General features: G+C 40.2%; 1 protein-coding gene across 1 annotated transcript in view; it reads right to left on the bottom strand.

Moving 5' to 3' along the window:
* LOC137159085 (melanopsin-like) overlaps positions 1-18,942 on the bottom strand; it is a 51,938-nt gene extending 32,996 nt beyond the window's left edge. The window contains exons 1-3 of the mRNA XM_067557267.1: positions 18,880-18,942; positions 6,899-7,041; positions 4,087-4,220 (exon numbers count right to left, since the gene is read on the bottom strand). Of these exons, the coding sequence (XP_067413368.1) occupies positions 4,087-4,220; positions 6,899-7,041; positions 18,880-18,942 (340 nt within the window). The remainder of the gene's footprint in view (positions 1-4,086; positions 4,221-6,898; positions 7,042-18,879) is intronic.
* Between the last annotated feature and the right edge of the window lie 2,368 nt (positions 18,943-21,310).

Here is a 21,310-nt window from a genome sequence, read left to right as displayed (position 1 = left end):
TTGTGATCATGTGGTTCTTGATTCTTCTTTCATCATAACAATTTTTACAGCCTCCCTGCATCAGTGTTTTTGTTTTATTTTGTTTTGTTTAATACGGAAAGTATAAAATTAATATAAAGGTAAGGAGGAAAAATGTCCCACCCTCCACTGCAGGCTATAACTGAGAACCATTTGTCAATGGAAAACTGCCTCAAAGAAAATCCAATACAATTAAAGTTACATTTTCCTGGAATGTTGCCCAATTTAATGACCTTAACTAGGCTGAAACAGACATTTGTCTCCTATATCAAAAAATCAACAGGGTTTTATGCAGTGTTGTTGTAGCCGTGTTGATCCCAGAATATTAGAAAGACAAGGTGGGTGAAGTTATATCTTTTAATGGACCAACTTCTGTTGGTGAGAGAGACAAGCTTTTGAGCTACACAGAGCTCTTCTTCAGGCCTGGGAAATGTACTCAGAGGGTAAGTCTACACAGCAATTAAAAACCCACGGTTGGCCCATGCCAGCTGACTCAGGCTCATGGGGCTCGAGCTGCGGTGCTCTTTAACTGTGGTGTAGATGTTTGGGCTCAGGCTGCACCCCAAGCTCTGGGACCTTCCCACCTTGCAGGATCCTAGAGCCCAGGCTCCAGCCTGAGTTTCTACACTTCAGTTAAACAGCCCCTCAGCCTGTGACCCAGGAGCCCGAGTCAGCTGGTATGGGCTAGCTGTGGGTTTTTAACTGCAGTGTAGACCTACCCAGAGTGTCACTGCTAAATACTAAATACCAGGTAGGACAGATTGCTTAGCATAAGTAGTTAACACATATTTCAAGGGACTATTCAAGGTGAAGTGGCCTGTTAATCTCTCTCCAGTCATAGAGGGGAAGGGACTATCCAAATACTCTGAGAGAACCTGCTTCAATACAGAAATAAAACCACTCCGACTGCACCCTTCTAGTTGTCACCCACCGCCCCACACTGGAACCCGCATGGGATATCATCAAACAATTACAACCCATACTAGATTAGGATCACATTCTGAAAGAAATCAGGATGAACCCTTCTTCTGGCCTTCAAACAACTCCCTAGCCTCTCCAAGTCCACCATCAGAAGCAAGTTCTCAATAGACCTGGACACACCAATTCATAGTGGCACCAGACCCTGCCAGAACAGAGAATGCAAAACCTGTAGATTTATCTCTACTGCTATGAAGATCAACACCCCTCACAACACATGTTTCAAGAACCATGGGTCCTACACAAGCCATGTGGGTGAAATGAGAATCACTGTGCTCTCGAATTAACTCACATAGGAAAATGATAAAAGACAAAAACACCATATCACTTGTGGGTGAACACTTTTCAAAAAATTATTGCTCTATATCTGACTTCACAGTCCTCATATTCAAAGGAAACCTGCACAACTTCAAAAGATGAGCCTGGGAGCTTAAATTAATTACTTTGCTGTATACCTAAAATCATGGACCAAACAGAGACATTGGATTAATGGCTCATTACAACAATCTGTAACCCACGCCGCCCCCTCCCCGACTCTTTACCTTCCCCCTTCCCTCTATGACTGGAGAAGTGTTAATGAGCACTTTACCTTGAATGGTCCCTTGATACATGTGAAAACAACGAAAGTCCTGTAGCACTTTAAAGACTAACAAATTTAATTTCTGCAGGCATAAGCTTTCGTGGGCTGTCACTCACTTCATCAGATGCAAGAAACAGAAATCAAATGGCAGGTATATATATACATCCAAGTTTAAGGAACAACAATGGGGAAGTAGTTGAGGCCTATTCACAACCATTGATTAGGAGGTGAGAATGTGTGAATAGAGAAATTTACTTCTTGTAATGAGATAGCCATTCCAAATCTCTGTTTAAACCCAGTTTGATTGTGTCAAGTTGGCAGATCAGTTCAAGCTCAGCAGTTTCTCTTTGAAGTCTGTTTTTGAAGTTTTTTTGTAAAAATGTGGCAACTTTTAAGTCGTTTTCAGAGTGTCCTGGGAGATTGAAGTGCTCCCTGACTGGTTTATGGATGTTTCTATTTTTTATGTCTGATTTGTGTCTATTTATTCTTTTGCATAGTGACAGTCAGGTTTGGCCAATATACATGGCAGAGGAGCACTGCTGGCACATGATGGCATATATTACATTAGTAGATGTGCAGATGAATGAGCCGTGTAATATATGCCATCATGTGCCAGCAATGCCCCTCTGCCATGTACTTTGGCCAAACCAGACTGTCACTACGCAAAAGAATAAATAGACACAAATCAGACATAAAAAATAGAAACATCCATAAACCAGTCAGGGAGCACTTCAATCTCCCAGGACACTCTGAAAACGACTTGAAAGTTGCCACACTTTTACAAAAAAACTTCAAAAACAGACTTCAAAGAGAAACTGCTGAGCTTGAACTGATCTGCCAACTTGACACAATCAAACTGGGTTTAAACAGAGATTTGGAATGGCTATCTCATTACAAGAAGTAAATTTCTCTATTCACACATTCTCACCTCCTAATCAATGGTTGTGAATAGGCCTCAACTACTTCCCCATTGTTGTTCCTTAAACTTGGATGTATATATATACCTGCCATTTGATTTCTGTTTCTTGCATCTGATGAAGTGAGTGACAGCCCACGAAAGCTTATGCCTGCAGAAATTAAATTTGTTAGTCTTTAAAGTGCTACAGAACTCTCGTTGGTTTTGCTGTATACAGACTAACACGGCTACCCCTCTGGAACTTGATACATGCGCTAACTACTCACGATAAAAATTCGTTCCATTTTTTATTTAGCTGTGATACACTGAGTACCTTTCCCAGACCTGAAAAACAGCTCTGTGTAACTTGAAAGCTTGTCATCTCACCAATAAAAGTTGGTCCAATAAAACTTCACTCACTTTGTCTCTCTAACTTTGTTTTATATGAATTAAAAATGCAGAGGTGCTTTTCATTCCTCAGCTATTTAAAAGCCTATATGGAAAAAAACAGCCTGTGAAATATGGTGGAAAATGTTCTTTTAAGTTACAATTTTCCCTTTGAAGCAGAATGATATTTCCTTTGTCTATTCTGCTAATAGACAAAGACTGACAGAGATGCAATTTGAAGAATTTAACCTGGAAATCTGTGTCAAATAGCTGTTTCTAGGGATTTTCTGTGACACCATGTCATCACACATGATGATACGCTAGAGACAGGACATAATTCAAATGCCACTGTTGACACCAAAAGTAACCATGTCATTGTCAGGAGCATGGAATTAATGGATCAAATCCTTGGCTCACTCATGCAATTGTTCCATTTATGATAACAGGCTGACTTGTAGAAGCAAGTCAGGCAGGATTTGGACTGATATCTAAATAACAAAGTGGGAGAGAGAAACAAAATTGTGAGCCCAAAGAAAAAATCTTTTCTGCTAGGTTGTTTCAGGACCTGATTCATCACTGTGCTACTCCAGTTTTATGTTGATTTTTTCTGTTGCTATCAATGGAGTTATGCCAGCCTAAAAGTAAAAGTAACGCAGTTGTGAATCAGGCCTTTAATCGACACTTGCAGTATTTTCAAAGGAGCTACAGTTTGGATCTCACATTCTCACATTGCTTGTTTTGGGGAAGAGAGAAGCAGCTGAGGCCTTCATTTGGCTCTCTTATTCTGCAGTTCTCTTTATTGATGTAATGCTCCCAGGGGCCTCGCACTGTGTACCAGGTATACATTTCTAAATAAATTAATAATTCACTGTCAAATCAAGAAAATGAAAAAAAACTCTATACATGGCTTAACAAAACTGTCCTACCTAATTAATTATTATACCCATCATCAAGCATGGCAACTGGCCTTACATGCTAAGTGGTCGTGTGATCATTATGTTGTTGCTCTTGAAGCCAGAGGTTTGATTCCTTTCATTCAAAGAACTGGAAGGGGAAGGAACCAAACCTATAAAACACAAGAGGTTAAGGATTCAGTGACTGTGTGCCAGTCTTGTTGGTTGATGATGCCAAGACTCTGGCTTGTGCCTCACGAGTCTTGTGTTGCTGGCTAAGACAGGTTCCATGCAGTGCAGGGGAGAGGGAAATAGGAAGTGGCATTGAAAAGTACCCATTTCTCCAAGTATCCACTCTTTGTGCAAGCTGTTGATAAAGCAAATGGGGGCCTGAGAAGCAGACATCAGGAAGTCACTCACAGCCAAATTCATTATAAAGTAGTTTGGTGGTGTCCTCAGCCTCTTGTTGCTTAAAAATAATACAATAAATAAGTAAGTAAATAAAACAAGCCAGAAAGTTAACTTTGTTTTTACTGTTTACTTCCTAAAAGAAATGGGTGCTTGCTAGGTCACACTTTTATGATTCATTCATCAATCAATTACCACAGCTATGGATGTCAGGATTTTGAAACAATGCCTAGCACGGGAGTGTGGGGAAGGGAATCTATTTTCCAACATTTTAAAAATAAAAAGGTAGAAATATATTGAATACACCTGTACTTACCGGACTCCATTTTAACAGAGTAGGATCTAACTCTAAATTTCCTGAGAAACATGTTTTTGCTCAAAAGTCAGATCCTGACATGTGCTGAGCACCCTCAGCTGCAATGGACAGCAGTAAGTATTGAGAGTGCTCACCACTTCACAGGTCAGATCCTAACGGAGAGTACAATGTCAAAGGCTGCACATGGGTGATCATTGAGCTGAGCTCAGTGAGCTGCTGTGTGCTCTAGATAGTCACTGTATTAGCAGGATCTAACTAATTTTTTGCAAAGTGCTTTTTGATAACCTAAGCATCAAAGGAGATCCACGAGCCCAAAGGAACATTATGTTCACTTGAAGTCTCACATTATAGAGCTGTTTATAACAGGCAAAACTATGGACTATGTAGTTATAATTGAAACAGTAATTGTGTGCAAAGAGACTAAATACCATAAGATATGAACAATTACATATTTTCATTTCTTCTGACTAACACTGTATGATGTATAATGTTTGTCTTGCTTGTATGCCAAATTTCTGCCTGGGAGAATTGTTACATCCAAGTTATAAATCCTTGAAGATACACCTACAGAATGGAAACGATGAGACAATTTTAACTGCTTCAATACCACCTAATGTAACATTGGCAAAATACACTGTTCTCTGTACCTACCATACTGATCACAGATGAATTAATATTGCAATGGAATATCTTTATGATGTGTTTCAACAAAGAAGCTGAAGCACATCACAGCAGGGAAGCAGCTCATAACTACTGTAGCTCATGGTGGCTACCATAATTATATCTCATCCCTCCATTGTAAAGAAGCTTGTATACAATGCTAAGCTTACTTTCTCTAGGTTTCTAAAACCATTAAACTGAAAAGTGACTGTAAAAATGGCACTGTGGAGCTTTCATCTCAATGATTTTCTATGTAGTTTCTCATTTTCATATTCATTCAAACTCAAGGCATATGCCAAAAGTTGCACTCAACTTCTACAAGGCAGTGACTTGTACAGAAAAGCCTGACCAAGGTTTGATCCACATTTTCTGCCCCCTGTAAAATACTCTCTCATCTTTCTCTCTCTCTACGCTCAATCTTTGTTGAGAATTTTAGCTGTGCCAGAAGGATCCTCCCTTCAGCTATCAGAAAGTGCAGACATGCCATATATTAACTATCCACCATAGCTGGGTACAAGCATCAAAAGCCTGCAATATCAGATGTGCTGTTTTCATACACTGTCATGCTCTGGCCCAACGACTGACTTCTGAGACAGAGCTTGAGCTATGACCTCCAAAGGAGTGGCATGTGATGCTGCATTATAAAGCCTACAAATGTCATTCTATATTAAAGTTGGAGTCTGGCTCAAAGGACTGGTAAAGAGACATGGAACCTTTCTCTTCTGCATTAGGTCACTGGGTTGAATTTATACCTTTTGGTATGACCAAAAGCAGTCATCATCTGACTCCTAAATGAAAATTAGTGGTAAACCAGCCCTCCCAGACCAAGCTCCAGCTCTCAGCCCCAGGAGGCTCAGCTCAGCTCGGCTCCAGCTGTCAGTGCCCAACACTGACAGTTAAATCAGCGGAAGCAATCCTGGTGAGGATGTGCACCGGTGACAGAAGGAACGTAGTGTGCACATAAAAAACTGATTTAATTACTGTGGTGGCTGTACGTTAATGTAACTTCAGTTGACTTATTTTTGTTGTGTAGACTTGCCCTGAGTGTAAACATGACCATTCAGATTTGGTTTTATACCCACTTTGTACTGGTGTGAATGACTACACAAGGGGAAGAGCAATGAAGAATCGGGTGCCCAGCTCCACCAGCAATAAAACAAGGGTGTCTGGCTTGTTGCGACTGCACATGTATACTACTTGTACCTGCTTCCCCAGCCTGTTACATTGTTATGAGCTATCAAAATATAAATATTGACAGGAATTCTACTGTCTGCCTGCAGGCATGGAGAGCATTGATGGCATATGCTCATTTCATGCTCCATGGAGTTTCCTGGATCCAACCCACCCCTACCCCAGCACCTGGGGGTGATTGTCTGAGAGTCAGTCTTGACAGTATCTTTTACATATTCATGAACGGTAGAGGGTGAAGGAAGTCAGGGAGAGCGAGAGAATATAATGGTTCAATTATTAAACATTCCTTCAAATTTGTAATTTTAGTTAATCATAAAACAAGTCCCATGTGTTTATTTTCTCATAGTTTTGAATTACTCAATGGAAAAGGAATTTACAGTGATGCTCCCTGTGGTGATATGCACAGGGTCATGTCTGCATCTTATGTCATCAACCAATACTTGCAGAGTTAATAAAAGAGGAAACTGATTCAGAATATTCTCCCTCACACATACACACACACACACTCTACTGTACAAGCTCAAGTCATTGGGCTTGCTAAATCAACCATGTATGGAACTGAATTCCTGTACCTGTAAAATGCGTAGAGAACTAAAAGGTTTCCTATAACTCCAACAGATCCGATTAAAAGAACACAGGTTCCAGTAGCATAAAGTATAGGACCAGGAACATCTACTTTTGTCACAATGTGGTGTTGAGTTCCCATATCCAGGATCTGGAAAGAAAAGCAAAGGAAAAATTAAAGTTACCGCAATCACTGTTTTTAATCAAGGGGACAATTAGGCCATACACTTTACCTCTCTAAACACATGCTACAAATTAAAGCCAGATTCTTACATATATAGTTGAGACACTTTTGTAGAGCCACGCAGGGTATTTGGCCTTACCATTCACAATGCTATATTTGTACTATGCATAAACAGAGCATTTGACCTTCCAAGCCTCTCTGTCCAGCACCTTTCACACACAACATACCTTCTTTTTTTTGCTTGGGGGCATGTGGATAATGCTAAAAGAATATGGAGTTTAAGGAGAGGTCCTAATAAAAATCTGTTTTATTTATATTATTTAATCTTTATGTATAGTGCCATGATGCTTGGCAGTCACTCCCTGTCTGGGTGTCAAGCTGAGAACTCAGCTTTTCTGCAAAGCTTTGTAATCTCATCCTCTCAACTCACCCCCATCCCATTTGTCTCCTGTTTGAGTGTAGACTGTAAATCCTTAGAGGGAGGGACTGTCTTTTTTGTTATGTGCCTAAACAGTCATTTGGCAATCCCTCAACTCGAGGATGATCTCTACCACAGGATTTACATGCGAGTCCTGACTCAGGAATCCAATCCTGGAGCCACAGATCCACCCGCAATAGGTACAAACATTTCCCAGTGGGTTAGCTGCCTTCTGGAAGAAAGTTATTTATTTTGCCTTCCTTCTCTCTCTTTTCAGCTTTGAGGACAAGACGCTTCTCCTTGAAGCGGGCCACTGACTGATGGAGGATATGGTGCCATACAGGTCGGTTGGTAGCTTGCTCCTCCCAGCTTATGATATCCACATCAGCTTTCTTGAGATGTGCTTTGTGTGTATCTTTGTAGCATTTCCTCTGACCACCTCAAGATCTCTGACCAGAGGTGAGCTGAGAGTAGACAGCTTGTTTTGGTAAGTGAAAATCTGGTATCCGCAAACAATGTCCAACCCAGCATAGTTGGTGCATAAGAATCATTGCTTCAATGCCAGTGACATTGGCTTCAGCTGGCATTAGTGCCTGTACAGTGCCTAGCACAATGGGATCATGATCTTGATTGGGATTCCTATATCCTACCATAATATAAATAATAATGTTATATGTGTGCATGTTGCTTTACAGAGGGACTTGAAAGCACAGTACCTGCCCAAAGGAACTATTGAAAATAAACACATACAGTCTTTTTCAGGTCACCTGTTAATGGAGTTAAATTTCCATCAAAAACCTGAATGACTTTTTTGGGGCTAAATAATACAGATTTCAATAAAAAGATGTAAGAGGAAATATTTTAAAAACTGTTAGAGGCACAACATACAGGTTCAGAATAATGAAATTAATCTGATGATATGAAAAGGGCAAAGATGGGTTTGTATATAAATAGGTACCATATTTGCTGAAACAGAATCTAAGTTAGGGTGCATTCTATATAATGCAACATAAGTCTCAATAAAACAAACAAACAAAAAGCTCATCATGCATCTGCTTTTATTAGTAGCAATGCCAACTGTCAACATTATTTCTAATCATATCCCTTTACTTGACCTTGGGAATGACAAAGACTAGTTTCCTATGTTTCTATTCCCCCGCCCTCCCCCAATCCTCTTGACTGACGATACTGTGAGTCCTGGGAACTCTACATGGAAAAACTGGAAGAAAAGAGGAAAAACAGCAGCTGTAGCAATGCTTGTGTTCGTACAAGCATGTTAAATAATTTTGACATTCCCAGTACTGCCACTATCAGCAGTGCATTAATAACAAAACCACCAAATCCCTGTGTATTTTTTTAAACAAGTTTAAGTCTATTGATGGCCAAATTCAGCGAACAAGACAGCCTGCAGCTAATCCACTCAGCTCTTATTAGCATTGTCAATGAGAAGATTGTGAACTGCAAGTCTAATAGAGATTATTATTTATTAATTGCTAACAGTGTGTTTATCAATCTATAGACATACAGGGAGCTTACATACTAGTTAAAATACTAACAGTTCAGATAGATAGGGCCCAATCCTCTGCTAGTGTAAACTGACTTAGCTCCACTGTAGTCAATGGACCTCTGGCATTTTAGACCAGCTGAAGATCTGGCTCACAGAGCCAAATTGTGCCCTCATTTGCACCCAGGGTTATACAGGATGTAAGGCAGGGCAGACTGTAGCCCATAAGATCTAAACCAGGTGATGATACAAGCTTAAGAAGGTCAAGAAGTTTTGGATTCTTCAACCAAAGATATTACAGATCTAGTGGATTTAAAAAAAAAGAGAGTGAAGCCCTTATTTTCAATTTGCCTGTTCCTAGTTCCACAGACCTCCTACATCTCTTTCTCCTTCTGACCTCTTCTATTATGTATGTCCTATTGCCTCAGTTCTCCACTCAACCACCATCCCTCCTCCCCAAAATTAATGGAACCTCCAAGGCCTGGACATAACAACCATAGATAATTGTGTGATCTTGTTATTGCCACCACAACCCACTGCTATCCTATTATTTGCTATGGTATCGCTCATTGCAGCTTGCTAGTAATGAGATAGTAAACCCTTTGACACAGGCATTTTTATTTGTTCTGTGAGGTGTCTAGCACACTTTGGGGTGATCTGAAAAATATAATAATAATAATAATAATAGGGCAGGTATGGGATGTGCAGGAAAGAAAAGGGCATCAGAATATAGGGTGTCCAAGGGATAGCAGAGAGCATTAGGAGAGAGACCCTACAGTCTAAGGCTACAGTCAAAGAGGAGAAGATCTTTGCTGGAGAGCATTTATTTTGTCTTTGAGTAAACTAGCAAGAACTTGGACAGGCTGGAGGAGGGTTTATGCATGGGAGATCATTTTATGGAACATCTTGACAATAGAGAAGCCTCACTAGAAGTTGAAGCACAGCAGGAGAAGCAGGTGTGACCCAAGAACTCCTCAATGCCAACTGGCAATGGGTTACAGAAATATCTTGACACGGGCATGTACATTCTGGTTCACCAAAGAATGTCAAGTGAGATCTTAAATGAAAGCTGGGGTCACACTGGTCATTAATATGGTTGTGAAATGTATATACAGATACTATGAAAGATATTATGTATATATACTGAAAATCTGTTTTTAAACTCCATACCAAGGCATTAGTCACTAGCAGATGTGAAGAACAGTTTTCCTCCAGACAGGAGGTCAGAAATATATATCTCTGTCGGGATGTAAATTAGCTAACACAATGGATGACCATGAAGTCAGATGTTAACGAAGAGATGTGAAGTCAACCAGGAAGCAGCACAAAGGAAAAACTAGCCTTGGGTAGTTTTTCTGTCTCTGAGATCAATGAACTCTGTGGGTGTATGTAGGAGGGAAAGAAGACACCCCCTCATCTTGCACCTAGGAAGTAAACACGCAGTGCATTTACATTCATGAAAATGAGATCTCAGGCAACCATGGCTGAAAAGGCCACAGAAGACTTTGCGTGAGATCAAACTTCTTTAGATAGGAGCTTGTTAATCTGTTAGTGATATTTAGCCTCTAGAAAAGCATGCTGTGATTTTGTTTTATATGTAACCATTTGTTTCCAATATCCTCCCTCACAATCACTTGAATCTTCGATAATAAACGTATTCTTGTTTTCACTATAAATGTATCTAAGGTGCTGTGATATTAAGTGAAGTGCTGCTCTAGAGCTGAATGTTAGACACTAGTGTGTATATTGTTCCTTTGGGGACAGTAGAACTGGTGTTTGTGTGTGTGTTCACTGGATAAGCGGCTGAACACTACGGGAGAATGCTTCAAAGAGGCTCAGGGACTTGGTTGGACCTATTGTTAACCTGCAAAGCAATGTAAGAGCTGAATGCTTGAGTGGCTACAAGCCTGGCTGTATTAGAAAACTGACACGCATCTAAGCACAAGTAAGACTCGCTCATGTTGGAAGTAGGGGGTAACAAGGTGATTCGCAGTCCTGGGCACCCTGAGAACCATCAGAGCAAATTTGTTTAGAAAGAGAGCAGGAGTTGTTAAAAAAGTGAACAGCTTTCTAGTCACTTTTCCTCTGGCTTTCTCTAAAGGAGCATAGCATTGTGAGAGATAGAGCCCATGAAGTGGACGTGAGGGGAAAAGCTGTGTACAGGGTTAAATGGGACAGTTTTGATCTATCCTTCACCACATACAACCGTGCCACTACCACCACCGTGATCAGCTCATGGATGAGGAACAGCTGGTTGAAGCTGAACCCAGCCAAGACAAAGGTGATGGTAGGTGACAGAGGAAAGCATTTTGATGTGTTTGCAGCCACAGGGCAGTCTCCTTTGGTTGAAGGTCTACACTCACAATTGATAAAACAAAAACAACGAAAGTTCTATGGCACTTTAAAGACTAACAAATTTAATTTCAGCAGGCATAAGTTTTCGTGAGCCTTAGCTCACTTGACACATTCAAACTGCGTTTAAACAGGGATTTGGAATGGCTCTCTCATTACAAGAAGTAAATTGCTTTGATCACCCATTCTCACCTCCTACTCAATGGTTGTAATCAGGCCTCAAGTACCCGACTTTTATCCACCTACCCATTGTTCTCTATGCACTTGTATATGTATATGATGCCTCCTATATATGTTACCTATTTGCTGTATCATTTCTACCTACTGCATCTGAGGAAGTGAGCTGAGGCTCACGAAAGCTTATGCCTGCTGAAATTAAATGTGTTAGTCTTTAAAGTGCCATAGAACTCTCGTTGTTTTTGCTATATACAGACTAACACGGCTACCCTTCTTGATTTGAATTGATCAGTTCAGTCCCCAGGTTAGGAATCCTGCAGGATGCCTCACTGACACTGAGCTCTCATATAGCAGCAATCGCAAGTAAAACTTGCTATCCTCTCTGCGTGACTACGGGACCCCATCGCACCCTGACATATGATGACCTGACCTCAGTTATTCACGTCTTTGTCACCTCACGGCTGGACTACAGCAATTTCATATACCTGCATGAAGTCTTCGTCACTTAGGAAATTCCAACTGGTTTTAAGAAAGCGGGCATAGGGGTGAGAGAGAGAGAAATCTTTGCAGTCTTTATAAATCTAAGTACTGAAGAGCCTGCTACTGAAGGAAGGGAAAATCTTCAAATATACGTGAGAGATGTGGTCAAGGGCTAGGCTTTTTTGGTCTTCCCCCCTGTTTTTGGTTGTTTTTGTCTTTCCCCCTGTTTTTGGTTGTCTTGAGACTGAATCCCAAATACCTTGCTGAACTTCCATTAATTTCCATTGACCTTAGAGACTCTACCCATGGAAGATGTCTCTCACTGCACTGGGGCCAGTTCTTGACATGATATAATTATATCTTATATATATTATCCCCATCTTATAGTTACTTTGCTGGCTCCTTGAAAGTCATTCCTACACTATCTTCCAGTTTGATTTTGTCAGAAATTTGACCTGATAAATCATGATAGAGCCAATACCATTACCTACAATGTGAATAAAACATCAAATGCTGCCCTTTGTAACCCACAACATTGCATGAAGTGGTTCACTCACTGGACAGTTAGAAGCCCTGCCGACAAAACTGAAGATAAATAATTAACAGCCATAACTTAATTGTCTAGCAAATAAATCAGAGGTGAGACAGGAAAACAAACTTGGCCCCTTACTCCCAAAATACAGACCAAAAAAAAAAAAAAGTTGCAGATGAAAAGAACACATCAGTTAAAGCTTTTGTAATTTTATTTTTGAAAGATGAAACAATGCTCAACCAATTAGCCCCTGCTGTTTCTGCTTTTCCAGATCGAGGAGTAAATAAAGACTACAAAGCTAAAAGGGAAATAATTTTAATGACACCCCCGTACCCAAATATGCACACACCAAGTGTGGACACAAAAGTACGGGCCAAATTCAGAGGTGGCTTAGGGTGGTGTGAATGATGTATTAGTAGGTGCATGTAAGAATGTCTAAGGCCTTGTCTACACTGGAATTTTGGGCACGGGTGCAAACCTCTATTGTAGACTTGATTTGAACCGATACAGCTCACCTTAAGTTTCAAATGGACCTAACTAAGTGTAAGGATATTTTCACTTGGTGTAACTTGATTGCCATAGGGCCACAAAAAGGTGCACACTGAAGTAAGAAGGGTCTACTTTAATTACATTTTCTTAGACCGTCCTGCTTAGTCACTTTTCCACCTAAACTTCCCTCCTCTGTTCCCTTGGCATGCACGTCATACATGCTTCCATTCCTTTTTCAGCCACTTCCCATACCTCAGAAACTGGCCTAATGTGTTTTGTATTCACACTTGCTGTGAGGGTTTATCCTTCTTTTTGTCTTTTGTGGCTTTTATTTTGCAGGATTTCCCTTTAAACACTTGAGTCAATTTGTCATTTTGATTCCTTGAGCTTACTTCAAAGTTCCCTTCTCCCCAAAACTGTTTACATTTGATCACAATCTTATTTTCCTCATGCCCCAAATGTCAACAATTTACTACCAGACATCATTCTTGGGCTTTGTCTACACTATACCATCAAATGCTGCTAGTGTAGACCCAGATTACACTGGCAGAAGAAATCTTTTTTTGCACTTTTATGCCAGTATAACTATGACTACCCTACACCCCTAAGCGATATTACTACAATGACAAAAGTTTCTAGCACAGACCAGACCTTGGAAAGCTGAACAAATAGATCATTACTGTTTTGATGTAGGAAGCACAATTAAACAAACAAAAAAAAAAAAAAGACAACAAACAACATGAAATTACTGCTCAACCACTCTTCTTCCCTATCTCACTTCTCTGTATTTGAGTCAATGAAACGGATTTACTTCATCAGCTTCTGGATGTATTTTCGTATTTGTTTAGATGCGACTCTTGCTTTAGGGGCCATTTTCCCTTATTTTCCTCTAGGGATGTTGAAAGTGACATTTCAATAAACTCCATGTTACAAAGAGACAAAATAAAAGGTCACTGTAGCTCTGCTTTGCATGTATATTCACTTTAGGGCTTTTAGTACAAAAAATACTCTGTGGGCAAAAGAGGAAGGTGCTGGCATCACTAAATATAAAACAGGATGAAAATACCTACAGACAATTGTATTGGAAAGCTGAAATGTGGTTGTTCAGTATAATCAATGACAAAAATCTATTGCAATCCTGCACTGTTCTGACTAACACTCATCAAAACCTTCTGATAATGAAACATTTAGAGAGAAGAATAACTAATAAATCTGATTAAAATAGTCCAGAGTGACTAAGCTTTTATGTTTCAATAACTGACTAATCAGTGAAGTCTCCCAACATAATTTGTCTCATCTTTCAGTTCCAGTCCCTGGAGGGAAATAGCTATTCTAGTAAAGAGAGATGTATTTATGGGTGAAATTACTCTCGGCAAGAGTGAGAACAGAAATGCATTTTATTAACACTGTGCATTACCTTTTCTTTAGAATTGTTTACTTGTTTTAAATATTGGGCCCAATGTGCTCCTTTCCAAAAAGGTCCCAGAGGGCAATTCAAAAACTTTATAACTCTAACAGGGCCCTAGAGTCTGTATGTCCTCCCTCAGATCTACAGGATGAAATCAGCTGCAGACTAACTATGGTGGTAGAGACCAAACTATGAGGAAAGTTGCTACATTGTAAATCACTTTTGAAACTTATCTACAGCAGTCACTGCTGTTACTTTATTATTTACGTCAACAAACCTGTTAAGGCCTGTCTACATGGAAACTTGGTCTTTGGCAAGCTAGAATGTGAATCTACAGCATATCAGCTTGACACATACTAACTGGCTTTGTGGACCATGCTACCATGCACTAAAAGTTTCATAATGCACTCTGACCTACTGCTGTAAATTTTTGACATGCAGTTGCACGGTCACCTTGCATACAGTGCATCTTGAGGTGGTTATTGGGTCATCCAGTTGAAGGACAAGGGATTGAGCACTCATTTGTAGTGCACGTAACTACGAAACTGTGATTACTTTGTTTTCTGTGTATTACACCTTGACATTTCTAAATTTTGCCTGTGTGCTAAGATCAGAGCCATTTTGTTATCAGCGTTCCTGCAGCCTGTACAAAGGAGACACACACATTAATCATTCTATACTTCCTTCTTCATTGTTGCTGTTTTTCTTAACCTAAAATTTAAGACATTCTGACTGAAAGTTTAGAGTGGGTTTCACTTCAGTGAAAACATTAAGTATATAATGTTATGTTTTGAAACCTGACAGGAAACATAAAATGACAAGGGTAAATTTTAGGTGTGGTGCATATGTGTGTTAAATGTTGGGCCTATTAACCATGAGTATGGACTATTTGTCTGACCTGTATTACTCAGCTGCTTTCAGAATTCCATGCTAGTTCTAATAGAGGGCAATAACTTTTACTATTTATTTTTGCATCAAATCACATTTGTAAAAATTCTTACTTTAAAATGACACTGAACACTTGAGCAATCTGACCTGCTGCTGGTGAAAAGTACTGCAATTATGACACAACAAAGCATGTTCCAACCGTGCCTCCATAACATCTTTCCAACTATTTACCATGAAAGATTGACTTATTCAGACTACAGATCAAGTTAGGCCATTACTCAGTAATTCATAAAGTTTAAATCCTCAAGTGTTAACATGTGGAAATGTTACATTACTTTCTAACCTCAGTGCAATCTACATTACTTCATTGCAAAAATTACATTTTATCAAATATAAATCCTAGCATACCAAAATTGAAAGTAGTCACATTATTATGTATATTGTGTATCAGGATCAAGAAGAGAAGTGGTTTAGTAAAACACCTGAGAATCTTATCTACTACATCTGCTAATGGTAAATGAGGGCTGTCAAGTTATTGTACAGCAAATAAGCAGGTACTGTATTGTACAACTAACCCATTAGCAAGGATGAGCAGAAACACCATGCCTGACATACGGTCCAGTCGCAGGCCGATATGGGTCCAAGTTGTGGACATACACTGGGTGATGGTCTATGTATGGAACTATAAGGGGATTTATAATCCATTTCTGCCAGGTGTGGGTTCCTCCTGTTAGTTCCTGAGCAGCCTCAGTGCTCCTTGGCCATGATAGGAAAGGAGGTTGCTCAGAAACTTTCAGGACACACTAAGAACCTTGCAGCACTGGACATAAAATGAGGACCTGAGGGACAGTGGATACTGGAGGATTTTTCTAAAAGACAGAAGTGGATTTGTAACTTCTCTTTCGGATTTGGTTGAGTGTCTGAGCAGGAATCTTAAACAGAAATCCAGTTACTGCCCATATTGACTCTGGAAAAAACACAGAATTTGAGAAGCTTTCAATAATCACCTGAGGCTTTTTTCCTTGTTATGCAACATATAGGCTTTTTATGCTGGAGTACGTGCTCTTGTGCTGTAACTGAAGCTGCACAGCAAAGGAAGAATATTTGGCTTTGTGATTCACAACTTAATTAGGGACATTCTGTTTTGTGACTCCTAAGGGGCACAGTACAATAGGCTCAGCTTGAGAACTGGGGGGGACAATGGCAGCTTTAAACTATTTTTGTGCCTCCCAGATTCTAAGCTGCTGTAGGGACTGAAATAACATGCTCCACTCCCCTCTACCTACCACCACCTCCACACCACAAGTTAGAGCTGCCTCAGTTAATTAATCTGGTCACTCATTGTTCTGATTTTATGTTTATCATGGCAATTGCTTCTCTAAGAAAAAGTAGCTATAATGCCACTTTAACTTACAATTTCTTCCAGTTTCTCTGTATCTATGTTACACCAACTTAGACTTCCTTATTCATTCACAAATGGGTTTCTGTGTGACTAAAAGAATCTAACGAAGTGTGACAGTGGATTAACTATTCCCCAAAACAAACATACAATCTAAAAAAATTCTAGTGCTCCATTTCAAGTTGACAAGACCATGAGAATAAACCAGTTATATCCTCAACATTACCCATCAGCAACCCTAAATTCCCTGCACATCCAATCTCACGAATCAATGTGGGGAGGGGAAATTACTAAATTCAGTTTTGCAATTAATAGGACCTGACAGCTATAAATGTGATTCATATGAAAGCCTCACAGTGCACAGAACTAATCAATAATAATGAAAATGTAATGATTGGTAAAATTGATAATTTTGTTTTGTCTGTTACAATACTGTATAATTTTTCCACATACCTCTGAAGTTCGTTTTATTAAAACCTAAATCCCTCTTACACTATTTAAGAATACGCACACAGGTAGAATTTCAAACGTGATTATATGCCATAGTGTGGACAGGGCCAAACTGATTAGAATCATATGCTTTCTCTTTGCAGCTGGTTTCCTTTGCAAAGTACTGCTGGAGCCTTGCTTTGGCTGCTCTCGTTAATTGGATGTTCATTTTTCAAGGTGCATATAGACAGATGGACAAGCATGTAAGAAATGTGGTAAAAGAATTTTATGCCTGGTGGGGTCTAACATAGGTGACATACTTACAGTACAGATTTTGTGGGGAAATCCAACTAGCACATTTCGTAGCCAAATTTCAAGAGTACAACCCCTTTGAAGTGTTATTTTATATTACAAATAAAAACAACAATTTAAATGATCAAACCTTGAATTTTCAGTATCTCACATGCACCATCCAGCTCAAAGAAGCTGTACATAAAGCATCCAGTTATACCCAAAAATCCAAATAGACATAATCTGAGACGTACTTAGGTAGTCAGCACGAATTTATACAAGCTCTTTCTTTACATTGAAAACAGCTTGCGTATATTTTTTAACCCACTAATCAAAATCTAACCCAACACACAGCAAAAGTAAGCATCAGAACAGAGTCTGAAAGTAACAACTCAAGCCAAATTACAAAAACAACACTATCCATTGCTAGCTATACCTGAATTGGGGGGCCCAATCCTGCTCCTATTACCAAAACTGTCATTAAGTTCTTTGGAAACAGGACCAGGGCTTTGAAGTTGAAGCTGAGGCATTTCTCTCATAATATGCAGCATTGGATTTCTAGTCTTTTTACATCTGATTCTACTCTCAGACGCATTCCTTCCTGCAACTGCTATTAAGTTAATAGGGGATGCGCATGCATATATGAGGGCAGAGTTGTGTGCTCTGACAGACCTAATCTACTCTAACATCATATAAACAATAGTGCTAATGATTATGATTGCTTCTCTCTATCCTCCATGTTTTCTTTTACACAAGTGTCCTTACCCCAGAAAAAGCGATGCTGCATCCTGCTGCCATACATAACAGCAGGGGAAAATCTTTGGAATTTTCTCTTTGAATTTCTATATAGATTGTTTTCATGTTTTATGAATACATGCTTTTATTACCCTGTACGAGTGAACACCCTTCAGCAGCACTTTAAAGCACCGAAGTTTAGAGAGAAGTTTCACTTTTTCTATGACTTTTCAAGGTGTAGAAGAGAAGAGATACAAGTGCCGAGTTAATGGAAGAAAGAGCTGGTTTCCCATTGAGAATATGAGACAACAGTGAGTTCTGCCTTTAAACTTAAGACATTTAATAGGAACTTTAAACTAAGGGTAAATTTTAAAAGTGCTTAAGTGAATTAGGAGCCTAAGTTTGATTGAAAGTCAGTGGTACTTGTGTTAGTAAATGTCTATGATGCTCCCACTGGCACTGTAAACCTTTGGTGTAACATATCCCCTGAACCCACCTGCCCTCCAGTCCCATTCTCTCATCACTGCCTTCTCTGATTCTGTAGCCCATTCTTCCAGCTTCCCTAGCTGCCTGACCTGCCAGCCCACCACCGGTTCCATTCCACATGACCTCCAGTCTGCCTCTCCCCTTCACAATTCCAATCCAGTCTATCCACCCCATTCTCAACCAGATACATAGGATCTTCTCCTTTCCAACATCTCACCTGATCCCGCACATGCCACAAGTCCAACCCACTTCTGCTACATCCAGCTGCATGCCTCATCATGCTTGCCAATCTGGCTGACCCTTCTTCCCACCTCTGACTCCAGCAAACCCCCGAGATTTTTCTATTTTACCTGACAAGACAGCTACAAATTCAGGCAAGAGTGCTTCCTCCCAGCCCTCCCCCACTTTCACGTTATTGTTTTCAGAATGTGCATACAAAAAGCAGGAATTCTGTCTGTTAAGGGCGGTACAGAATATATAGAAAAATGCAAGCAATCTTCAAAACAAAAAACAGAGGCAATAATATGTATTTAATAATAGGCAAAAAATTACTATTGCTGTGTTTCAGAATATAATAAAAGACTTGCCAGCTAAGCCTTGTAGGCCTCTCCAGCAGCAGGAGACAGGCAGGGCCGTGAAGGATCCACTCCAACCAAAAAGGAGAGCTATCAGCTTCCCAGTGAGGGACACCAACCCGCCTTATTGACCTCCATCTCCACCAGACAGCTACGGCCTGTGGAGCGACTTGGGGGCATTTTTGTTATTTGACTTTGTTTGTGGGCATTTCGTGTTCAATTATTGCTGTGGGATTGGTTGGTTATTCATCTGTTTGATATAATAATTCATTTGCCTGTCCTCTTTTTTCTTTCTTTTAATTTACCCCCTCTCTTTTCCGGGAATAAAATGTTGTTTATCCTTATCCGTTGGTCCTTCATTTCCTCTCATCATGAATAGTGATGTCCTAGAGGTCATAGGGGTTTTCTGTTCGTTTACACCTGCAGCCATTAGATAAAGGCACTAGTAGATTGAACTTCTTGCTATTTTTGGATACCTCTTAAGCCATGACTGCAAAAAATGTTCTTGTCTACCTATCATTTTCTAGGAGATGGTGGCATATTCTAGTGGGTTTGAAGTTGGTCATTGTGTCCATGCATTTATGAGTTCTAGACTTCACTACTGTAATGTAAATCTAAGGATGACACCACTGACCTGAATCAAGCACTGATTGGTTCAGAATGTAGCAACCCATTTGCAGAACAAAGACCACCAAGCGCACTTCCACCTCATCATTCTACTGGCTCCAGATGAATACCACATCAAACTCAAGGTTTCAAACTTCATCTTCACAGCTCTCCACGTGATTGGCCCAAGTTACCTGAGGATCTGCCTCACGCTGCATCATGATTATGACTACCTATGCCTGTTACATTCCTCCGGAACCAAGGAACTGTTACACCTTCAAGAACAAAACTTGTGTGATCAGGAAATAGAACTTCTTAGGCAGCTGGCACAGGACTGTGGAACTCACTTCCAGATGAGATTATAATGACAACCAACCTCAGAGCCTTCAGAGCAGAATGAGCTTTCTCTGACCTACTTTCCCATAGTGTCACCACAACTATAACAACAACAACAAAAACCAATCCTGTGCACACACTGGAAAATGGAGGGGAAACCAAAGAATTGTGCATGTTCACTTTAATACATTTATAAAGCTCTACTACATTGATAAGAGTGCTGTACACACAGATTGATTTGTTAATGGCACCAGAATCCAGAGATGGAATTGCAGTTTTATAGGAAGAATTATAGTTCATTCATCACCATCATTTTGTCTTATTCCATTTAACCTGCGTAAGCCAGTGGTTTCAGTGAGCTTTCCCCTGCCTTCTACTGATGAATGGGGGGAAAAAGGCCTCAGGGGCATATTTACACAGAAGCCTATTTTACCTAGATCAGCAGATATGCTTGTTTGCCAAATTTATCACTTTTCACTGGTTTGGGCTTAAAATTCATTTACGTCATGCAAAGGGTAAGGAAATGTTGTTATCCTTATTGTATGACTAATGGGCAGCAGAACTGTAAATAACATACCCAAACTGAGTGGGAGTCATGCTAAATTTAACTTCACTCACTAAACGGGTGTAATGATGCCAAATCCAAGTGAAAGACAAAGGGGGTGGAGACAGGTGTTCTTACCTGGTCACAGGCACAGTGTTTAAAGGGTCTTAGATGTCCTTTGACTTTCCCCCTCTAGTGTTTAAAGCCAGAGCTGATCAGACTTAACTGGGAGTCCTTGTTTCTTCTCAGTGATCACTGGAGCTGAAATCACTGATAAGCTGGGGCTGAGCTGTAGGGGGCAGTGTTGCAGTGAAAGACAACTCAAAAGAGGCATCAGTGAAGTTGCCCACTACCCAGTTAAACCACGAAGGGCTGGAATCACTAATGACTGGAATAGGTGGTGGAACCTCAGAACAGACACAGCAGCTAAGAGCAGCAGCAACTGCAGTGAGCACTGATGGAGACAGTGATGAACAGTGGCAGCAGTGGTGTGCTGCAAAAGCAACAGCGAAGTGGTGGCAGCGACAGCAGCGAGCACTGGCAGCGACAGAGGCATTACTCAACCGTCACCCTACCTCAGGAGTGGG

The sequence above is a fragment of the Emydura macquarii genome, unplaced genomic scaffold (genome assembly GCF_026122565.2).
Source record: "Emydura macquarii macquarii isolate MOO-44397 ecotype Brisbane River unplaced genomic scaffold, CSIRO-AGI_Emac_v2 contig_1790, whole genome shotgun sequence".
Lineage (NCBI taxonomy): Eukaryota > Metazoa > Chordata > Testudines > Chelidae > Emydura > Emydura macquarii.
This window is presented reverse-complemented; position numbering and strand designations above follow the sequence as displayed.